We start from the raw sequence: 24,448 nt of genomic DNA, 5'->3' as shown, positions 1-24,448 counted from the left end.
GGGTGGTCTGCATTGCGGAGTGGTTGTCCTGCTTGATAGGTGGGCCCACCAATAAATACCGATGTATCTTTAGAAGAGACTGCCTCAGCTTGCGTCAATACCATTAAGTTCAATTGGGTCACCCTGTCTCCCTCAGAACCTGGGTGTATAATTGCAAATCTACAAATGGTTCCGTTGGGTCAGCACCATGGGTTGCTACTTTAGAACTAAAACATTCCTTCAAAATCCCTATGAATTGTACTAAACAATCATGAACGTACCACACCTACAAAAATTTAGCGAAAATATATATATACATTTATTATTATTTTTTTTCTAATTTTTCTGTTTTTCAACTTTGTAAACACTTTGCACTGAAAATAAATATGGGGTGTCCTATGAAAAAACACAAAATAAATAATAAATGTATCTATATATATTTGCCAAATTGTTGTAGGTGTGGTACGTTCGTGATTGTTTAGTACAATTTATAGGGATCTTGAAGGAATGTTTTGGTTCTAAACTAGCACCCCGTGGTGCTGACCCAACTGAACCATTTGTAGATTTGCAATCAGTTTGCGTCAAGACCTATCAGGAATTGACCCTGTTCATGATCCGGAAGTGCTCGCTTTGAGCCAGTGGTTGCAGATAAACACTGACCCTCATTTTTGAGGCTCAGTTCATTTATCAATATCAAACTTTGACCAAGAGAAGGGGAGAAAGAAGAAAACAGAAGCAGCTGGGAAAAAATGGCAAGGGAGAAAGCAGGAATGAAAAACAGAAGCTACGAGAGTGAGATGAAGAGACAGGAAGGTCAGGGTGGCAGAAGGAAAGACATGAAGTGCTCGTGCTCTGCCGGGATAGAATGAAGATCATGAAGTGTCCAAAGGTCTCGAGTCCGGAAACAGGAGAATGAAGAGGACAAGGATGGTAGGATAGGATATGGAGCTTGACTGCCATCTTATAGTCAGGCAAGTTAAGTAAGTTTATCCCTGTGATTCTGCGGCTGGGCTTGCCACTAGATCTGTGTTTCTGTAACTCTGCTATGCCTTTGAAGGTTAAGGTAGGACCTCCGATCTCAGGGATAGCCAAGGTGGAGACGTCAGGGACGGAGAGATCCAGAACCCGTAAAAGGTATAAATGAATCTTGAATGCCACCAAATACGAGCGTTATTTCCCGTCAACAGGGGCCCCAGGGATCAGAAGATACCTTCAGTGCTACACTCACCCACACTTGCAGTCCTTCATTCAGGCCCACAGTTCACTGGCAGCATCTTCAGTGCACTATTCTCCAGTGTTTTGGGGCTTATGGTAGACAGTCTACAACCTCCAGGCCCGCCCCCCCCCCCGCCTGCAGTACATCCGGCCACCAGCCTTTGACGTGGGGGTCCTGCCAACAATAATCCCCTCAGCACGAGTTTACCGATATATTCCACAATAAGGCCTCACCAAAGCTCGTCATGCACTGTGGGGGAGGGGGCGCCAAACTGAATTACAAAGTAGGCCATCAGGGTGTAGAATGGCCGATTACTCCCAGCTTGCACACACGGCTGCAACAAAGAGTGCAGGTCGGGAGAAGGGGGGGGAGAAGTCCAGCCCTTCCCCCACTCACCGTCACATCACAGGGTCCAGGCCAGGAGCGCTCCGATGGCGGACGCATACACCAGAGCCCACCCGGTGCGGAGCCGCAGCTGCAGATGACGGCGTGCCCTCCCGAGCCTACGATGAATCGGCTGGAACGAGGCAACAGCTAGAGTGATTTTCAGGCCGGGGAGAGAGAGGTCAAAATCCGCCAGCGCCTGCAGACCGCTTCCGTGCACCGTTGTCTCGTACTATGATGCCAGGTAGCGTCGTGGCTGGAACTCTGCCTTCTGCTGGCTCACGATTATGGGGCCAAGAACTCGGGCTGGGGCTGTCGACAGTTCTCCCCGGACAAACCGGATGCAAGGGGCTCCCAGTCAGCAGGTACAGCTGGCTCAACGGATACATTTGACGGATGTTGGGGAGAGATTACTCTCTGTACTGTACTGGTCTGGAGCTGTCCTTATTTACAGAGCCACAAGAAACTCTTTTATTTCTAGTAATAGTCCCACTAAAATAGTAACAATGCTAAAGTAATAATAAATTAACTATAATTTTGTTAAATAACAAATGGTTTAAAAATTTAAAAAAACAAATTAGATGAAAAAAAAGCTAAATAATTGCATATGCATCTACCTGGTTGAAATTAAGGTAATCCTAAACAAGTGATCTGAAAAACTATAATCCTAAATTACAACAGTTGAAATTGTACTGTGGCACTTTTTATCCATTTGTTTGCCCAGCTGGAGATGTGAATACAGTCTTAGACTCTTTTGTGCTTATTAATTCTCCCACAGATTCACTTCCATTCGCCCTTACAACATGTTACTTCCTCAGCTTGCCTTCAGCCTCAGCCAGAGGCACTCCTCATGTCACTATGGGGGTATGACCCTCTGTACACTATGAGCCCTGAAACTGGTGCCAAGAAGCTTGTTTTCGGCTTTAGGAAGGACCTGGCCTAGCAGTTCGGGCTGGGCTGTTCCCATGGGGAGCATGGTCAAGGCTGATTTTCATATGACTGGGTCCAAACTGGAATAGCAGGTTGACCAGAAAAACAATGGATTTAGGCCCAGATCTCTGTACTTGGGGTGAATATTTGACAATGTTCAGCATTTCATCCATCATCTTTTTGAATTTGCTAGAGTCGCCCTAAGTGGGAAGGGTATGCCCAGATGTGGGACCCATGCTCAGTATGCCACTGGATTCAAGCTAGCCTGGTCGATGAGGGGTGATACCCACAAACTGGTCCCAGGATGCTCGGTACTGGTTCAGGGAGGACCTTGCCTAGCAGTTCTGGCTGGACTGTTCCCATGGAGGGCAGGTTCAAGACTGATTTTCATATGGCTTGGTCCAAACTAGAATGGCATGGGGAGCAAAAAACAATGGATTTAGGCACAGATCTCTGTACTGGGGATGAATGTTTGACAATGTTCAGCATTATGTCCATCTCTGTTTGTGTTGCTATAGTTGACCTAAGTGGGAATGGTATGCCCAGACGTGGGTGCCATGCTCACTATGCCGTTGGATTCAAGCTAGCTTGGCTGATGAGGAGTGATACCCTGAAACCGGTCCCGGGATGCTTGTTTCCGGCCCACAGAGGACCTGGCCTGGCAATTCAGGCTGGACTGTTCCGATGAGGAACAGGGTCAAGACTGATTTTCACATGGCTCTGCCCAAACTGGAATGGCATGGTGAGTAAAAAAGCTATGGATTTAGGCGCAGATCTCTATACTGAGGGTGAATGTTTGACAATGCTCAGCATTCTGTCCATCATCTTTTTGTGGTATCTTTTTGTTGCTATAGTCTCCCTAAGTGGGAAGGGTATGCCCAGACGTGGGTCCCATGCTCACTATGCCATTGGAATCAAGCTAGCCTGGCTTATATGGAGTGACACCCCGAAACTGCTCAGAAGACCCTTGTTTCCGGTTCAGGGAGCACCTGGCCCGGCAGTTCGGTTTGGACTGTTCAAATGGGGGGCAGGGTCAAGGCTGATTTGCATATGGTTGGGTCCAAACTAGAATGGCATGGTGAGCAAAAAAACAATAGATTTAGGTTCAGATCGCTGTACTGGGGGTGAATATCTGACAACGTTCAGCATTCTGTCCATCAACTTTTTGTGTTACCATGAAACCAAACCAATGGAGCGCACTCCTACTAGGAGCAGCATCAATGCAAAGCGGTGGCCAGTTGGCTGCTGTTGTATGTAGGTGCGCAGTTCGCATTTGATTAGTGCCTCACTGTGATTCTTTCTCAATCTAAGGGTAATAAATCCAGTTTACTTGCTGATTCATTGTGTTATGTCTATGACAGATGTACTAAATGATAAAAGTTGTCCCTTTCATATTTTTTAGCTCCATATGGCCACCCACGGACAGTCTGACTCTTCATCCCTTTTTCTTTTCTATGGTTCTTTGGTAGTCAGGTACATTCTACTGACACTTCAACCCAGGATTGGAAACCCTAAGCAAATCCCCCTGAAGAGCTATTGGCCTGATTTATTATAACAGTCTGTGTTGTTACATATATATATATATCTACTATATATATTATTACAAATGCATTAAACCCTATGGCACTTGTAATAAGTCGGAGTTTCTGCCACGTTTGTGACAGAGAAACCCGTCCGCCAAACTCTAAATCAGGCCCTTTATTTCTCTTGAACCCGTTCCACATTAGCACAGGATGGTGATCCCTGCCGGGACTAATATGTTTCCCAGGGAGAAGCTGGGACTTAGGCTCTTGTTTACCAAGCACCTCGGTACCAGCAAAACATTAGTTACATTACTTAGAAATTCCAAATGCAAGCAAGAGAAGAAATGTTGTTAGAAAAAGACACAGACTGATCTAAAGTAAATGCAAGATAGAGAGCAGAGGATAGAGGACAAAGAGGAGTATGACAATACATCAAAAATGAATAAAATGGAAGATTGGCATGTGGTGAAGCGGCGATGAAGCAGAGAATTTTAGTCCGAAGGATGTTATGAAGAAGATTACAGGAAAGCATCTATTGGTGGATGGTGGAGAGGCAACTCGAAACAGTGGTGTGGATTAAAGTCAAAGACAGAGAAATAGATGTAGATGTGAGAATCATACCAATAGAAATGGCAGGAGACTTAAAGGAGTAAAGGTAGAAAACCAGAGATAAATAAACAGAAGACGACTAAAACAATACCTGTAGACCACATATCGAAAACACGTGGTACCAGAAAAGCATGGACTGAATATCATCTAACAAAACTATTTAATTGTAAATATAATTTGCAAAGATATGGCCCTTTGTAGCTAATATTATAAAATTGGCACCGTTTTGGGCACAATATTTATGTCAGAAAATATACTTAGTATCTATATTTTGATATGCAACCAAACAAAGGTGCGATGAGAGGGAATAAGAGACCCTCTGTGAATGGATGATCCAGAGATCCTAAGAGAGTAAAGCATAGAACAGAGAGTAAACTACTCCACCATGCCAAAAGCAGCATCATGGATGATCAAGGGAAAAAAAGCTGAGGTTAAATTAAAGAGTGGCTGTCAGAGGGATAGTGATGAGATGAGAACAGCCCAGTAAAATGAGGGAAGGCAGTGTGGAAGGGCAAGAAAAGAGGCTGGAGCAGGGGTCACCAACCTTTTCTGTACTAAGAGCTTCTTATGTTCAATTAAAATCATCCAGAGCTACTAATAGTATTAGAATTTTAACACTGACCACATCGAACAAGTTTATATTTTCGTCTCAAATACACACTTTTCAATTTTTGGATACATATATTAATACTACCAAGCAAATGCTTCTAATTTAGTAGGCCGGGCTGCACACAGGAGAGCGACTTTGGGTAGTTGGAGAGCTACAGTAGCTCACAAGCTACTCGTTGGAGAATACTGGGCTGGAGTCAAAAACAAATTGATGGGAGGAAAGGGCATCTAGCAGTCTAGAGAGACACTGTAGATGAGGGATGGGGTAAGAGAAAGGGAAGATGTGTAAAGAACAGCTTTTTGAATAGAAGTAATCCCAAATTGCTCGAAAATATTAGAGGCAAGTGGAGCAGAGATCAAAGGACAAACTAGAATGCAGAGAGCAGAATAACTGGAAGGGATGAGAGACAAAGGACGAGGGGTGGTGAATGACTCCATGAAGGAGGCAGATCTGAAACTCAAATTCAGATGGAGACCAGAATGAAAAAGGTACTTTTAGGGGAGAAAGGGACAGCACAGGAGAAGCAGAGGAAAGGCCAGAAAACATGCATAGAGTGTGTAGGTTTTGAAAGTAAAGAAGTTAGCAAAAGGATATGAGCTTAGAGGAGAGAGAGGAGCAAGACTCTCAGTGAGGTGAGTAATGGGGGAGCTTTTTCACTTTTCTCGCACAGTGGGGGAGAAAATATGACTATATTGTTTAAAAAGTTGGCAGTAATAAGGCGGGATTTAACCACAAGCATGCAGGAACATGCCAAAAGCACTCAAGACTGAGTATCCCTCCCACTAGTAGAAGTGGGGAACTATGCCACCTCAGATGTACAAGTGGGGCCTTATAACAGCACCAGAAGCCCTAAAAGTCTAGGCCTAGACTATATGTAACTTTGAGGGGCCGGTGCAACGCACTGAGAGGTGTGCAAAGTGCGTGAGACAGTGGAACATTGCGAATTCATTTGTAGGAAACAGAGAGACCAGAAATAGCTCCTCAACTCATAACTCAATGGAAAGAGGATGTGGCCATATGGCTAGATTGGTCGACCTCGAAGCTGGGGAACCGGGTTCAAGTCTTGGCAACGGCGCTCAACATCCTGTGAATCTGGGCAAATCACTTAATTTCCCTGTGACTAACAAAAATAAATAAATGAATGTGTCCATCTGTAACGAAACTGGTGCTCATGTAAAGCGCTCTGATACCTGATATCTTTGGGTTGAGTTTGCAGCTGTATTAAAAAAAAAAAAAACAGTTGAATGGCTTTCAAATCTCAGACCTGTCAACTCATGTCTCACCATGTGTCGCATGATATGGAATTTCTTGGCATAGTTTCCAAGTGTGGTTTCCTGACTTCACACGGTGTGCACAGGGCGAGCTGGAGACCTCTGCAGAGAGCTGGTGTCCAGTTTGTGAGTGGAGGCTCTTCGATGCCCATCAAGGGTTTTTAAATCGCCCCAGGATGTGGGTGGCAGCCTCAGAAGCCTTCGTAATTTGTATTTGAGGGAGGGTCTGCTTAGACCCCACCCCCAAAGCCCGGATCAGGGCAGAGGCACACAGGGGAGTCTGCAGGGGCTGCTGTTCAGGGAAAGGGCCACAGTATTGGCACTGCACCCACGCAACTTTTAAAGTGGGTGCAGGTCTCATTGGGACAACAGGAGCCTCTTACCACATAAGGATTTCTGCGTCCCTTAGTGCCAAGCACCAAATGTGTTGCAAATTCCATAATAATATAACATAACACGTCTAGGATCCAAGCCCCGCCACTCAGCATGGCTCCACCTTCCCATGGTTGCCCGGGTGATGGTGGGCTCAACTACTACTCCAGATACCACACTGCCCCCTCTTCTCACACAGTAAAAGCCGAGTAGCTGCAGTTATGCAATTCTAAGGCCGCAGTCTTTTCCACTTAATTATGGATTCCCTGCGATTCCACATAATTCAACATCAGCTGCTTAATTTGCAGATTTGAGCTAAAACGGATCAAAAGTTACCAAAACGCTGCTACACATTCTGCTGCCCAGTAGAATGCCCTTCGCAAAGGATGACTGGTCACCTTTCAGTTGCTTATTGCTGCAGTAGGGAGTTAGACTGAAACTATTGAGGTGAAACCTTTGCCCAAACAGTGCTATTGTGTGTAAAAATGGCAAAATAATAAAGTTATACTACCACAGAATGAGCTGCAGTACTCAGCAGAATTTACTTTGTACTGCTGCATAATTTAGTCAACTTTGCCACCTAACTTTGTCCTTCCCTGTCGTATAATTGCAGTGGCCCTGCCATTCAATATTTTCAAAGTTGCCAGTTTGTAAATTTATCAGGCTGTTCTCCTAATGGTATGTCCTAATAATGTCCCTCTCTGGCATGTTACATCAGAGTGTTCCATGAAAAAGTATGATCAGGTTTCAGGAGTCATAGATATCTGACACAATGAAGGAAGATGAACAGCAGTGCAATACCCTTCAGCAGCATGGGTGTATGCCATTATAGCATTAATGTAGCGCTTCATACCCCATAGTGGGCGCCAAAGCACTTTTTCGGATTGGTTGCATGCTTCACTTTGGGGGACTGCGCAGATGGTACGAGTGTTGTATTTGTTGTGATCCTATGTGAGAAGTGTTTTGGTGCCGTGCGTGAGTGACCAAAGAGAGGCTCTCATCTTGAACTGGGGGTGCATAACGTAGCAATGTGCTGAAGCAGGAGGCATGAGAGATAAGTGTGCAAATCACAGTTAGGACTGAAACATATACACAGCTAAAAATACCAGCCCGGCCAGCAACAATGGGCTGTGTGCTGTGCACCAAAAACAGAGGGGTCATCAGGAAATGCCCAATAAATGATTCCAAGGGAGCAAGAAGGGGGATTGGTGACATGAGTAGCAGGCATCCACTTTTTGTAATGGTTCCTACTGCTGTGCTGTGGGGGCAGGATTTTCGTTAGAGCGACAGGCGACATCCACGGAAATGTAGCATGCGCACATCATCCAACTGGATGAACGCATCTGTGCCGCTCTGGTGGTGCGCACATAATTTGAACAACAGCCCAGCTGCAGGGCTAGCCTGTAAGTGGGACACTGGGAACCCCTACCTCCCCATATCTCCACCCACGAAGTAGGCAGGGCCAGAATCGGCTGCTGTCAGGACTGGTTGGGCGGGAGCGGGGAGATTCATCCTCGGTCCATCCAGCCCTCAGAGCAGCCCGAAGGGACATACACAGAAATCATTCACAGCAGAAGGGAGCTGATGCTCCGGGTATAGGGTCGGACCAGATTAATTAGAATATTTTATGAGTTTCTCTTCTGAGCTACTTGTTAAACCACTGGATATTATACCACTGGAATGGTATTTAATTTATTTATGATGTTTGTTTATTTGGAAATTATAAAATGCACGTAAACATGAAGAACTATTTCATTTAGATTCTAAATTAACAGTTTTAAATTCTAAAGCAATAGACTGATTTTCGAGAGTTTGCCATCCAAATGATATTATTTATGTGTGTGTGTTGTTTTTATACACAGCCCATAAACAAAAATCTTAAATAAAGTAAATAAAACCTAAGACTTTTAGTCAGTATTTTTGAGAAAATATACTGTACAATGAATCATTTAAATCAAATTCTAAATCAACATTTTTGTGAAAGATCACTCTTGATCTAACTGTCCCGAGGATAACTGATTTGTTTTTTTGCTTGTTTCACTTTGGTGTTAAAAATGAATCATTTAATGAGGCTCATTTTTAGCTCATGTTGAGGAGGCTTTCATCATCAATTGTATAGTGCCTAAAACCCAGGGGCATCAAAGCACTGTACAGTATGCTGAACAGAACAAAGAATCAGAAATGAGCTAGTTTTTTTCCTATCACCAAGCTGATTTTGGTGAGGAGTTCCAGAGACGGCGCGCATGGGAGCGAAGGACCTCCCATCAGCTTGAATTCATTCACCTTGGGTACCACAAACAATGTGTTTCCCTACAACGCGGAATGTTGGAGAGGTTTCTACCGTTAAATGTGGTTTTAAAGTGAAATGAAAAATTATATTTATATAGCGCGTAACTGCCCGGAGGCCTCGTCGCGCTTTAAGCAGAGTCCTATGACGGCTCCAAAGTGAGCTTTAACATTACCAAACACAGCTATGTAGGTCAATTGGATTTATCAGGGTGCATGTGGTAAGAAGGAAAGATTGAACCACTTTACGGCCAGTGAGTAAATGTGAAGATAAAGCGAGTATCATCTGGGTAATTATGGAACCATACCTGACATTCCAGAATCCTTAGCCTGACAGCTGGACATGGGCGGTAAATAGAGGGGGAGACAAGCATGAGCACCGTAGAACACCATTTGACATTTATTTGCCATGCAAAGTTTTGACCATCAGGTTTGTCGGGTCTGGTGGCTCAGTGGACTAATGCATCTACTGCAGGGGCCTGTGTTCGATTTCATGGTCACAGGTTCAAATCCCGGTGGGTCCACTTCATCCTTTCTGAGGTCGATAAAATGAGTACCATTGAGTTGGGTAACAGTAAACATCTGTTGTTCAGCGCCAAGAGGTGAACGTGCTCTTTACAAATACACATGTTATGTTATGTTAGTCAATAAGGATTAGAAACACTTCCTGGTCAAGTTCAACAACTCCACCATGTAAGAAGAGCAGGCGGAAGACACTGCCCTTGAGTGGTACACCTATGCCACTCTGTGCATAAGTGTGTATAGCAGATAAACACTGATGATACGTTGGCTCCACATGCAGGAGTCTATAGCCGTCCGCGTGTGGTTACATCAAACACAACAACAGGCGTCTGTGCGAAGTAATAGCAGGCAGTCCATTTAAGGCAGTTTATTGCGCGCCTTGGGGGGAAAGACGTTTTATCTCCCTAATGTGGTATTAAACTGCAATTCATCCCGCTCTGTGCCTCGTGAGATCCTGGCAGACAAAATGCACTATAAATAAAAGGAAATAAACTTAGTGTAGGAGAGCCTCGGGCTTCGACTCTTCCACCGCTAAAGAGCCACCATTACGCTCTCAAATGCACAAGCAATAGGCTGGTCTATTACTTCTGTGCATTGCAAAGCGATGGAATCTGTAGCTACGCCAGCTGTACAGAGAGCATGTGACGCGTTTCAGCCAATAACCAACTTTGCCGCGCAAGCAACATTTCTCGCTAGGGCCTGCAGGGGTGGCCAAAAAGCCTCCACCTCGAAAAAAGCAATTCAGAAACATTTTGTAAATTTTAGGGCCCAGATCATAATAGGGAAGATAATCCCAAGTAGGCTGCCAACTCCCGTTTTGGGGCCATAGCGACTGTAAATGTGGACACCAGTCACGTGCAAATAGCGAAAATGAGCATTGGGGTTGAAATGGAACTTGCATGTGCTTTTTGCACGTTATTCCGCAATCTGAGGTGCAACACTCAGAAATTGTATGTAAACTGTGTAGCTGCTAATGTGTGCGCTTCGATCTTACTCAAATTTGAAGGTGTGCAATTTGCACCCACATTTTGAGACTCATCTTGTTTGACTCTATCTTGATTACGCTGAAAATGTGATATAACGTTATCATTTACACACAATACTTTTAAATAGGTCAACTATAGGACTTAATTTGCGTTTTTCTGCCAAATGAGTGGAGCGGAGGAAACGCTACCGCTTAAGACAGCTGTTCTGCCATGCCTTGACACATCACAAACGAGTCTGCCCTATAACATTTTTTAAAAGCAAACCCCACACATAGTGCTTAATTTGTGCCGGTGTTTTCAGGTGTTTGGTACCAGCGCTTATTTGTAAACACTGCAACCTACTCATGAGAATCCACCACACGGTGGCGCTGTGTGTGTAATTGTTAAGCAAAGTTTATTAGTGGAGCATTTAACTGTTTGATTTATCTTTTTTTTAAAATGATAAAACTCGAACTTAAACCCGAAGTTTAAATTGGCATATGGGTTGCACCAACTGCAGTAGACCTATGAGAAATACCTTGGGCCCTGACACTTAATTTCTTTGCAAATTAAGCACAGCCCACATGGGGTGGTCTGTCCTCAGAAAATGTTAAACTAGGTTTTCTGCTCAAATGGAAGTTGTCTCCAAGCACATGATGAACATTTTAGCTTGAGCATTCAAGACCTCTAGTTGTGGGTTTAGGACCGCCCCTGTTTGTCCTTTGTTTGTTTCAGTGTCCTTTAAAAATCCTTGCTTGCTAGTGGTCAGTCCTGCTTCTTTGTCCTTTCTTTTTAAATTTTGTTTCCTCCCATGAAGCAGGGCCCAAGTACTTTAGCTTTACGCTTTGGTTGTTTATCAGTCGTTTGGGGAACCATTTCTTTCTTGGTTTCCTGCTCGTGTAACAGTTTGCCTGTGTTCTGCTTAGGTGCCCTGTTTGGTGGTAAATTATCTTTATTTAAATCTTTTCAGCTAAATGACTGTGTGTTGTTATCGCAAAACAAACATCCCTTTTCTCACTTTGCACGTTGTGCAAAGTGAGTGCATGTCCTCTGTACGTGTTTCCTGGAATCACTCGGGGTTACAGTCTGCAGTTCTCATGCGTGCTAAGTAGGGGCGCCGGGATGTTGGGGTATTTCGCCAAGACCATGACTGGATGGATCTAGCCCTGCACTTCGCTGTTTTTTTCAATGAATCCCTAGTCATTGTGTGTGGAGCATTGGTTTCCCTGCTTCCTATTTCAGGCTAACTACGGAGGCGCCATGTTATGCCCAGCTCCAAGTGAGTGGGTGGATTGCTAAACACTTAAAAGGTCCCAAAGGCGAGAGCCTATTGGCTATGCCTTGGCTTGTTCCCGTCTGGTACTGATTTGGGTAACTTCTAGTCTCCGGCTGGAAGCAAGGCAGTGGACAAGGCCTTTGTAAGGCAGTCCTTATGACTCCATGTTCACAAAGGATTGCCAAGGCGAAAGTTATTTGCTAATATCGGAGTCCAGAACCACTTTCTGGCTGACAAATCCCCATCGCTTACCTCTCGTTAAGGCCACGCATGCACGTGGTCGGTGAAGGAACACCCTCAAATTGTTGCTGTAAGTCCCGTCACATTCCACCTCCGAGTCAGACACTCATACATTCCAACAGGCCCCATTCAGGTGAGACCCCAGATTTTTTAAGCCAAAAATGACTTTATTTGAGCTGTCTTTAGCCTAAAATTGCTTTTGCTTCAATTTAAGTCAATAGGGAAAACACATTTCCCCGATTTTTTGGTGGAGTTTTTTTTTTTTAAATCGCCCACTTTCCCCATTTAAAATGCTTCCATGTGTGGAGATAAGTGTTTGGAGAACAATATAGGCCAACATGCCCAGTTTTCGGTATTCCCAGCAAAAACCTTTTCTCGGGAAGAAGGCCAGAATCTCCTAAACTCCGGATAAAAATATATTATATTTATTATAAATTAAACCAGTAGTCAAGACATATTGAAGGTCCAGGGCTGCATAAATACACACATTGGAGATATGACACATGCCCTGCAGGTTTTACTCACATATTAGCTCATATAAGTGATGAAAAATCTGATTTGTCTATATGTATGGCAAAAACACCCCGGACATTTTAATTTTCTATTACACCCAAATACACAATTCTAGCCTTCTACCGCTCCGTATCACTACAATGAGTTAATTTCACCCCTTCAGAACTTTATATGTAGTTGTGTCACTATCATAGCCCGACATAAAGAACATCTTTGGCCCTCCCTTCCAGGATGCTGTATGTACCAAGGAAGGCCCATGCATTTCTACGGTGTCCTTTATGGGGCATCTTTCAGTGCACTTAACGCAGCTGAAGGGTCATCCGAGACATATGTGAATTTCACTTCACTTCTAATAATCCTACGAACAGAATCGTTGGATTGGCTCTTTTGAAACACCGCACCGGATTGGCTCACATCCTACATATCGGAAGGGGTGGTTGTGTTAGGGGGGTGTTAAGGCGCTGCTACTTCCATGACCTAGTTTCCCTGTGTATACAATGTAACAAAGCGTCTTTCTTATTAGCTTTTTATCTCCCATTGAAATAGGAGCGCGAAACATTAATTTAGTCTAGTTAGCTTCGGAAAGGTTTCCAGTGCTTGCTTGTCGAACTCTCTTGTCCTCAGCTCGCAGGGCTTCCTTTGAGGGTTGTCTATTTTTAAACTCGTCATTGAACATCTCCTTGTCTAAAAATAGTCCCTCAACATGAGCAGAACCAATCAGCACCGGAAGAACAGAGGTTATGGCAGAAGGGCGGCGGATGGACCCGTGTGGTTGTCGAACCAGCACCTGTTACTTACGGCAGATCGTTGTGCGTAAAATCAGGGCTTTTTCACCAATATAGGGCTTACGTATTTTCACTCCGAGTGCAGTAAAATACATTAAAAGAAAGCATTGGCAAAACCATTAGGTCTAATGATGCTAACAGCATTTTGCCTTTGTTATTGCTTGTTTTGTTTTTAATTTTTTTTTTTTTTTTAAATGATTGTTGGGAGATTGGCCTTGCCCATGGTAATTAAAAAAAAAAATGCTAGAAGCCAAAATATTCAATTGGCCTTAAAAAGCGCGCATTGTCATAGTGATCCCTGACAATGAAGGGAGCTGCTTTGTGTTTCGCGCATGTACTCCGTGTGAAACAATAAAATGCCTTAACTTACAATGAGGTTAGCCAATGGTTGAAGTGAGCTACCATTGCCCCATGCTGTACGCTGTGATGGGAGGGAGAAAAATGTGAATAAACAATAACAGGCTGCGGTATCGAAGCTTTACCTCACTGATGAGGCCTACTAGGGCCAAAACCAGTCTGGGTTTTTTTGTAGTCTCTTCTGGATGACACCGCTCTTGGTGGTTCGGGTCGGGCCGTTCGCTCGAGGAGCAGAGTCAGTACTGATATGCATAAGATGGGCCTTCAGCTGGAGTGGCACAGTGGGCGAAATGGGTTGGAATGTGACCGCTAGCAATTATCGGTGGTTAGGCTATTTGCGAGCATTTCTCCTTTCACCTTGTGTGTGTTTTATGTAATGCCCAAAGTGGCCATACTTTAGCCCTTTGCTTGCTGTGCCACAGGATCCGAGCTATACCTCACTGGCGAAGCCTGATAAGGCCTAAACAGGTTTGGGTTTGTTTGTGGGGCCATATGTAGTGCACCTCTCCTGGCAGTTTAGGAAGGACTGTCTCCATGATGAGCTGGGCAAATAATGATTTGCAAAAGGCGGGCCTTTGTCTTGAGTGGCACAGTAGGTGAAAAGAAGTGGGTTGAAATGCTACCAGAGCAACCGCCAGTGGTTAGACTCTTGGCAAGCATTTCTCCCACGTCATGATCATTGGGCATGTACACAGTCCTTCTGATAACAGGGGTTTAAACCATGGATGTCATTTAGGCGTCTCAGCAGCGACCCCTGGTTTGCCCCTTGCTACCCCTTGCAAAATCAGTTCCAGGAACAGTGGCACTCACCCTTTTGAGCGTCAGTTGGGGCTGCACTCTCTTTCTATTCTGTCAATGATATTATTACACTAATAGTGGAATATTTATAAAAACTATTTTTTACTATTAGTTCAATTAGCTGAAATATGACCCTCTCTGGCAGCTGAGGTATGTTAAAAATGCTTCTAAATGAATGTTGTGTGCATACTTGCAGGTGACATGTGAGAGTCTGTGTGTAAGCGTGAATGTGTGTGTATATGTAAGCATGTGTGTGTGAGTAAAAGTGAAGGTCGAAGGGAGTGTGATGTCACATACGCTACCCCTGGCATGTTGGTGAATTGACATGCATGGTTAAACCCATCTGCCATGTACAAATCAATTTAATTTCCCGGTTGATCCCATGAAGTTGGATATAAAGAAGAAGTTTGAAGGCTGCCATGAGGGCAAGCCACTATGTTCTGGTGAAACAAGAAATTATTCAACACAACATGGCCATCTTTTTTTTACTGCAAATGGAACAGTTTCGAATAAAGCCCTCGATCAGTTTACCAAAGGTAAAGTCATTAGGAAAGTAAGAAAAGTGGGACAACCAGTTTCTACAAATACATGGTTGAGAAGGTTTGCCAGAGCATTGATATCTCTCAGGTACTTTTATATCTGATTGTGAACTCCTTATCCACTTCTTGTCCTTAAACTTCCACATACAACAGCTCAGGAAGACCTAACATTTTCTCTAACTGAACCATCACATACACCTGACATAGACCTATTGGGGGCCATGGTCCTTCCAGGATGGGGAGACAGGAACATCAAATACGTAGGAGGCGCAAAAATCTGGGAATCTAACCTCACGTAAAATGGACAATATGCCCCCTGTGTGCTTCCCACTAAAGCACAAACAGTCTGGAAGTTCTTTGCATCTTTCACAAAGCCTTCTGGGAAGGGATCACCACTAACTTAAAACACAGGCACAGGAATACAGATCAGGAGATCCCGTCCTGCGTCCGAGATGAGACAACCTCAGAAGCAAGACACTCAGGACATGCGCTGAGTTTTCTGGAACAATTTGTGGAAGTCCCTCCATGATCAACCAAACTTTCAAAGGTACAGGAAATAAGTGAAAACTGTTAGTTTCAGACAAGCTTCCAACTTTGAACAAATTGCAGGAGGACACAACCCATACTATTTTGGAAGAGTCAGTCATCAGCCCTATCAAACCACTCACACCTGTCATCTATACAAGCTGATGGCTCTTCACAGCACACCCAGCAAACCTGTTTCTACCCTTTTTGCTGGACCACTGACAGTCGACTCAGATTGAACGGCTTTTTTGATGACGTTGATATCAAGAGGTGATGGAAAGACCAAGGGCATGCATTTCACAGAGTTAACTCATCTGTCGACAAAAGAATCTCCTTCAAGCTCCTGATCCACGCACACAAGGCATTCCACAAGACCCACCCAGCCTATCTCAACAGCCGACTCTCCTTGTACGTACCCAACAGGAAACTCCGCTCCGCAGACCTCTCCCTGACTACCGTCCCACGCATCCGTAGAACCACAGCCGGAGGCAGATCCTTCTCCCACCGCGCCGCCAAGACCTGGAACACCGTCCCCCTCATCCTACGACAAACCGAAGACCTTCTAACCTTCAGGAGACAACTCAAGACCTGGCTTTTCAATCAGTAGCAACAGCACCCCCTTCCTCCCCTCCCTTCAGCGCCTTGAAACCCTTGCGGGTATGTAGTGCGCTTTACAAATTGATTGATTGATTGATTGATCTCCCTTTTGATGATAAGGCATCATTGGTTTGAATCAAACTGTTATCATTCGGCTCTAGGAGACAATTCAGTTTGTGGGGTGGAATACCTAAATCCGTTTTTGTAAGACACCAAAAGCAACTCTACAGGTGAGAGCATCATTAGTGGTGAAAACGGGTCGGAAAGGAGTTTTCTCTGTGCTGTAATGAGCTATGAAATTTCGGTTCTCTTTTATTAATAAAAAAAAACTTTTACAAAGGGGAAACGAGTAGGTCGTGGAGTTTCTGGATGGAAGTGGGACTAAGTTGGGAAGCCGAGTGGTACTGAACCGACCAGGACAATTAAAACATTTTTTTTAATTCAGAGAGCTCTTCCTTTTTATATTTTAAATCATTTAAAAGTTCACATTTGCTGTTATGAACACAAATTTCAAATGTTTTCTTGATTCCGCCCGAACCCTGTCAGGCAAGATTGTTATGTCTTATTGGTTTTAGCATCCCTTCTAGCTTCAAGCTTCCTACAGGTGTCTCTGTTTAGTTTTTTATTAATTTATATTCCATTTCTTATGTGTTTGTGAATTGTGTTATTAAAGATAGTGATGGATTGTTCAGACCACATTTAAAAAGGCACATATTGTGTAATTTCCCTATAAGTAAAATACTACAAGTCCAATTTCAATCTAAATTCCAAGTTCTGGTCTGTGAAAGGATGGGCTGCTTGAAGGTGGCCATTGTGACATGGGGTCAGCATCCATCTACATGCCTGTCTCATTGGACATCAGAGTTGATCACCCAAATTCACTGCGGAAAGAAGGACACTGTCTCACACTGAAGGCTTCTCAGGTATAACACACTGGGTGTATTCCGCAGATGTGTCTTATGTGGAACCTTTTGTCAGAGGTAGATATGGACATGTACTACATAACTTGTCTCACATGTCATGATTTTATGTGGTTCTGGCAAAGCAAATGATGTTCATTTTTCTATAGAACTTTGGGCGGTTGTAAGAAACACATCTTTGCATCTAGTTGCATAAAGGAAATCTTTGCATACAGTTGCATAAAACAAATCTTTGCAACTAGTTGCATAAAACAAATCTTTGCATCAAATTGCATAAAGCAAATCTTTGCATCTAGTTGCATAAACAAATCTTTGCATCAAGTTGCGTTAAACAAATCTTTGCATCTAGTTGCATTAAACAAATCTTTGCATCTAGTTGCATAAAACAAATCTTTGCATCTAGTTGCATAAAGCAGATCTTTGCATCTAGTTGCATAAAGCAGGTCTTTGTATCTAGGTGCATAAAACAAATCTTTGCATCTAGTTGCATTAAAGGAAATCTTTGCATATAGTTGCATTAAACGAATCTTGTCATCTAGTTGTATAAAACAAATCTTTGCATCTAGTTGCATAAAGGAAATCTTTGCATACAGTTGCATAAAACAAATCTTTGCAACTAGTTGCATAAAACAAATCTTTGCATCAAATTGCATAAAGCAAATCTTTGCATCTAGTTGCATAAACAAATCTTTGCATCTAGTTGCGTTAAACAAATCTTTGCATCTAGTTGCATTAAACGAATCTTGTCATCTAGTTGTATAAAACAAATCTTTGCATCTAGTTGCATAAAACAAATCTTTGTATCTAGTTGCATAAAACAGATCTTTGCATGTAGTTGCATAAAGCAGATCTTTGCATCTAGTTGCATAAAGCAGGCCTTTGTTTCTAGGTGCATAAAACAAATCTTTGCATCTAGTTGCATTAAAGGAAATCTTTGCATATAGTTGCATTAAACGAATCTTGTCATCTAGTTGTATAAAACAAATCTTTGCATCTAGTTGCATAAAACAAATCTTTGCATCTAGTTGCATAAAACAAATCTTTGTATCTAGTTGCATAAAACAGATTTTTGCATATAGTTGCATAAAACAAATATTTGCATCTCGTTGCATAAAGCAAATCTTTAACCCTTGGTTGGAACACAGTATTTTCCGAGGAGCATACGCAGCGACGGCCACTACCAAGTTCAGGCCGGTGCTGCAACTACTGGTGGTGTGGACAAAAGAGAAGTATATGAAGAGGAGAGTCTCTCAAACTGTGTGTAACTTATGAGATATATGACCATCCTCCAAGGGATACAATAATACTGCAACCTCAACAAGTACAGGGTGGGGAGTTTCCCCCAGCCTGGAGCTAAAATAAAGGAATCCTGATTACAAGTGGCTCAATGATGGGTTCTTGTGGAAACCCCAAGCCAAAAACGAGCGAAGCATAAATGCTACACCCTTAAGGTTTTCCACGTTGTATGATCAGTCTGCACCTTTGTGGTTTTTCCAGGAAACCTTTTGGGAGGTAAAAGCAGGTGGAATTTTTCCCAAAATGAGTTCCTGCAAACCAGGGAAAATGTGGAAAAATTCATGCGGAAACACCAATTTCGGCCCCTAAATCTGTCATGATATGGTAAAACCACACCCAGAATTTACAACAGCCCACAACTAGGGTGGGGTATTACGGTACCGAAAGTTTCTTCCATATTTATAATGCTGACCTCTGTGTCTCATTTGCAGGAAGGTGCACAATGAACAAGACATGAGGGAACTTGTGAACCTAGACTCTTGGCTAAAAGAACTTAGGGCATAATTTAGAGTCTGGCAGGTAGGTTACTCTCCTGCAAACGTGGCGGACTACCAGGTTCTCAAATTGACGGCCCGCTCCTCTATCTGAATCATCAGCCCATCATGTTTACGCTATCGGAGCCCCACCTGCCTTTGCAAGCAGAACCCCTTACCTCGGTGTTAGTACATCAGACCATCATCTCTGTTTAGCGCGGGCATTCTGATGTACTTCTTTTCTTTTCAGGACCGCTGGGAAAAGCATGGCAGTCCTGAAGAAAAAAAATACAAAAAATGACCTCCAGGCCTTTGGAGAAAACTCCCACGATAGCTAGGTCATTATTTTTTTGTTTTACAGAACCAAACTTCAGCATTTGGAGTTTGTTTTTGTAAAGAAAACAATTTGCTGATAAGCCTTCTGAAACATGGCAGTGTGGCGGCGCATGGGGCTTCTATATAAGGCCCTTAGTGCCTTCAGAGGAGCAGCCACTGCTGCAACTCCTCTGAGGGCACGGAGAACCCCACCAGACAGGCAGAGATCTCTAAATATGGTGGAGAGTAGTCCGACACTGGAGCGGATGTTAATAGCTGCACTTCCATTGCCGGACTAGGGGACCGAAACCGGCCCTGGCAAACAGGGGGGATACGGCCGAGCTGTTTGCTAGGGCCAGTTTCAGCTGATTTTGTTACAGGGGGGCGAAATTGGCGGGCCCTGGTAACAAAACCTGCCCCCACCCTGGCGGCCCACCGGGAAAATGCCCAGTGCCCGCTACGGCCAGTCCGGCCCTGTCCACTGCCCTGGTATCCAACTGTTTATAAAGCATTACTGTAGTGGTGAGAGGTGATTGTTGTACCGGGACACTCCACAAGTGCTCCAGGTAGTTAGGAAAATATGGTAAAGGGCCCACTGGAAAAGTCAGAGAACTCATTTAGAAAGGCAGCCCTCTTCTGGGTGACTATTAAATTCAAAGAAATATAAGAGGTAATCTGTTAAATTCTGAAAAGAGAAAATGAATAGGAGAGATGGGGGACCGCTTGGAGAGTTGTTTAAGAAGCTCAACAAAATCCAGGTATACATTTAATGAAGAAATCTTTCACTTGAGGGATTGCAACCTTCCACCATGGAACCAGTCATAAATGCAACTACTAAGGTGATATGCAGTATGGATTGTCAGTCGCTAGATGGAAGACCTCAGTGTATGGTAGTGGACAAAGCTAGTTATAAAGTTGTAACCTTTTTTATAACCTTGGAGGTTACACTTAAAAGATGTAGATGCTCTTTTATTACAGGGCTGACTCATGTAAGTGCCAATATAAGTCCCACAAGTGTTTTGCTTTTGTGTGGAAAATTAATAAAGTTGTTTAAAAAGTAGTAACATTGCACCTTAGTATAACTTTCGGATGTTAAGTACAATTAGATGCTATTCTTGCATAGATGTTTGTGATACTTATGTTCCATGGTGAAAATAATAACACAATATTTCCATGACGTTTGCAGCCTCAAGAAAACAATGCCCAACTCAATAAGGAATGCCAATAAATGGACTTACCCAGCATGCCCTTGTTAGAGTCCGATAAACACATGTCTTTCTCTGCACTTGGCAGCACAAAGCCCACCACAAAGATCTCCACTCCATCCGCCATCAGTGCCAGCCCCAGCACGAAGTACAGAGTCCACTGGAACCTTCCGTGGCCGCACTCCTGCAGGATCAGCTCGTACTGTTGAGCCAGCTCCTCCTTGTCCTTCTTCCGCTGACCCTCCAGGTCCTCAAAGTCCTTGAACTCCCTCACTATCTGCTGGTTGTCCATAATCTGGTCTCCCTTCATAGAGTCAGTGCGAGGAATGCCCTGGTACTCGCCCTCATAGATCTCGTCATCATCATCGTGGCCCTCGGTGGCGTCGCTGGAGGCGCCCTCATCATCGTTATTGTGCTGCTGGTCTCCACGGTAATAACCATCCTGCGGCTCGTCATCATCATCATCATCTTCCTCAAAACGGGTGTATGAGCGTTTGGTGTACTCGTCCTGCACCCGGTCCACGTTCTTCCCCACCTTCTTGGCCGCATGCCGCTTGACCTCTTTGGCAATGTCTTTGGCGCCTCGTATGAAGGCAGTCCGGTCTTTGAAGCTTTCATCCATGATGAGGGAGGGTAATTCAGTTCAGCAGCTTCTTGGGTTTTAGGTGTCTCTTGTGTACCAGGCCACTCTAGAACATCTGAATGTCAGTTCAGCACAGATTTCCCCTCCTGGTTTGGAGTGTATGAATAATTAATTTTCAAACACAAAATTACACAAATATTATGTGTCAGAAGCGCGTTGTCAGCACAGTGTCAGTTCTCGGTGATCAATGCAGCGGGTCAGTTACAGCCTGGAACACAGCTAGCTGCTACTGCTGCAGTCGGGTCGCTTCAGATTTGATTGTGCTTCGTCTTTCCTTAATTTACGACGTGCTAGAGGAAAACAAAAGAGAAAAGTGTTATGAAACAAGCGTCTGGCATATGTCTCTTGTTAATGTGTATCTGACAGTTCACCTATTTGTAGAGAAGATCTGACCCTCATTTTGAGATGGGATGTCTAACAAAAATGTAGAGTTAGCCGACTGCCCACCTTTTGCGTCCCAGCCTCATTTAGATATATATAAGAGTATGGTGTTTTCCCAAAGAAAGAGCTGCTGATGACTCCACCATTATAAATAACCATCGTATGGGTTCCAATAATGTTTCACCTCCACCCTATTTCGGTCGGATCCACCAACAAATTGTCTGAAGGTTTTTATCCTCCGTAGGTATGCCATGTGAACATTTGCAGTACCCCCCTTTCTCTTGGAGATACATTTTCATTCTTTTTTTTTCAAAACCAGATCCTTACTGTAAAGGTCTATTTCCCACTAAGGGTGTCTGTCATCAGAAATGAAATAGGTGGCAAAAGTTCTGACACGCAACCATGGCTCAATGGTCCGGCAATCACTGTAGTAGCCCCCATCATGAAAGCAGTAAAAAACACAGACCAGGAAGGAAACCATACATTTTATCGTCCATCTGTGATAGAGCCTGCGGAGATAGTACCTCTGCTGCTCTAGCTGTTTAACAACGTGCACTACAAATTTCAAATGAACCCCTGTGCCTGTTAAGTTTGTGTGTGTTTGTGGGTTGCTCTGAACTCAACATTTGTTGGTGTGTAAGATCTGAACATACCAGCAAAACTTCTCTGCACTCACAAGGATCCATTCTCTGGAATTTCATTCCCTTACATCTCTGCCACAAAGTTGGAAAACTTCTCAAAAGGTCCGAAGACTTCCTTTCGCTAATCCCTTGACTATTCCTGTTGCTGTTAGCTCCTCCCAATTTGCCTCCACAAAGAGCTTTGAATCCTTTGGATGGGAGCCCAGGTCTACATACAAATTATTCATGAATTAAATATGTAAGCATCTATTGGTGTGAAAATAGATTCATTATACCATTTACTTCAGACCGCAGGTCAACAAAAGTGTCTAATCCCACTCTGAGACTATCTACGAGACAAGTTAGAGTGAGGAAAGGCCAAACCACAAACAGTCAGGAGACACTGAACATGGTAAGTTTTACACCTTGAGGAGGAAAAGCATTCCCCCCCCCACCCATGAGTAGAGAAGCCCGATTGAGAGTGACTGGTGACACGACCAATCACAGACGTCTCCCTCAGGTAGCTAGCCTCCCTCCAGTGTAAATAAATCCTGCCTGTGGGGGAAACCATTAGGCAAGACCTTCTCACCGTTAACCTTCAAATCCTTCGGACTGTCAAGATACCTTTTTTGATTTAATATATTGCATTTCATTCATTTAAAAAACAATGTATATGCAAAGAAAATAACAGTTAGTATTTCTTGGAGGACCAATATACAAACAACGATGATCACAAGAGGTAGTCAAGTGAAGTAAAATAATCTTTATTCGGCTTATTAAAAGCCATAAAAACCATTGAAAAATGCAAAACTTCAGACTTATTAAAAAGGTTTAAAAACAAGGGCGCCGAAATCTGAATTCCTTTATATCCTATGGGATTTACATTTCGGAGGACGGGATATCTGTCACCGTTGTGATGGAGTAGCACTTCTGCCAAGATTGTAATCAGGTACAAAGTCTTAAAAGATTTACCAGCCACATGTAAAAAGCAACCGGAATTTGATTAACTTGATGCAATGCCCTATATCTATTTCTAGTTCTCAATGAACACTTGACAAACTTTGCCACTGCAACACACAGGTCTGTATTGTACAGTTTGTGCAGAATAATCAACGCCTCCATATGAGATCTAATCTCGGATAAACTTAAAATTGGGGTCAATATCCGTTTCCGGGCACAGGAATATAGGTGACAAAAGAGTAAAGTGCAAGCTACTCTGTTTGGAAACATCACAGGAGCAACTTGGCAATGTTGCAATCCAGCCGACATCCCTAGGAATTACCATCAATAAATGTAATGTGTTGAAACGAAACCTTATACGTTAAAACCTGCAATTGATGTTAAAAATGGATAACAAGTAAAATTCACAACCCAACGATGTTTTGATAAACTTGTAGTTGGCACTACAGCAGAGTTACTCAACGTTTACCTAGTGAAATCTACCCTGACTTTCCTTAAATACCTCCTTCATCCAAGACACAACATTTTTCTTTATATTCTCCAGGTTAAAAAATAGCTCTGGGCAACCTAAATCTATAAATCCCACTTTGATATAATTAATCCAAGAGATCGACAAATGCGTTTGTTTTTAGTATTTGGATTTGGTATTTGTTAGGCGCATGTATCACCCGTAGGTCTCACAGCACCAGCAGATACTCAGAGACCCAAGGTAGGTGTCTCATCAGAACTGGAAAAGCCAGGTTTTAAGAGTTTTGCGAAACCTCTTGATCAGGGAAAGGCCGTCTTCCAGGACGATTATTGAGGGGTGTGCTCCCGTATTTTCCCAGATTCTAAGCTTGATTTTATCCTCCATAGGAGTCAGACCATTGACACATATAGGAAGGAGTAGTTTGGGGAACTACCAGGAGTCTTCGCAAATATTTGTTCTCGACCCTCTGTAATGGACTGGTAACCTTATACCTCCAGACCACGACTGCACAGCTCTTTGGCATTGATTCACCCTTTTAGTATAAAGGCTATGCCAATTCAGGTTATGGTCCAAAGGACTACAGAGATAATTAAGCCTTAACCCCACAGATCTCTGACCCGCCAGATGACATGCTCTGGTTTTAACATTTTTAGGTCCAATACTCATCACAAAAGATATTCTAAGATTAGTTTTAAGAGCTAGCCCCCCATAAAACTATAAAAGGCGTCTAGGAAGAGTTGTAATCCATTTGCGGTTCTTGAGATTAGACCACATTGTCTGCATACGATGAATTCGGTAAAACAATCAACTACATTTGGGGCAAACATTTCCCTGCTTTACTCAAATGAAACTCCAAGTCATTTAAATAT

The 24,448-nt window shown here is 43.4% G+C and overlaps 1 protein-coding gene across 2 annotated transcripts in view; it reads right to left on the bottom strand.

Annotated features, from left to right (window-relative positions):
- The window catches only part of SV2A (synaptic vesicle glycoprotein 2A), a 291,859-nt gene that overhangs the window by 200,921 nt on the left and 66,490 nt on the right, over nt 1–24,448 (bottom strand). For both annotated transcript variants that reach the window (XM_085639941.1, XM_085639940.1), the window contains exon 2: nt 20,540–21,439. In XM_085639941.1, the coding sequence (XP_085496067.1) occupies nt 20,540–21,128 (589 nt within the window). In that variant the 5' untranslated portion in view covers nt 21,129–21,439. The remainder of the gene's footprint in view (nt 1–20,539; nt 21,440–24,448) is intronic.

Source organism: Triturus cristatus, chromosome 12 (genome assembly GCF_964204655.1).
Source record: "Triturus cristatus chromosome 12, aTriCri1.1, whole genome shotgun sequence".
Taxonomy (NCBI): domain Eukaryota; kingdom Metazoa; phylum Chordata; class Amphibia; order Caudata; family Salamandridae; genus Triturus; species Triturus cristatus.
The sequence above is the reverse complement of the archived record's forward strand: the minus strand, read 5'-3'. Positions and strand labels throughout refer to the sequence as shown.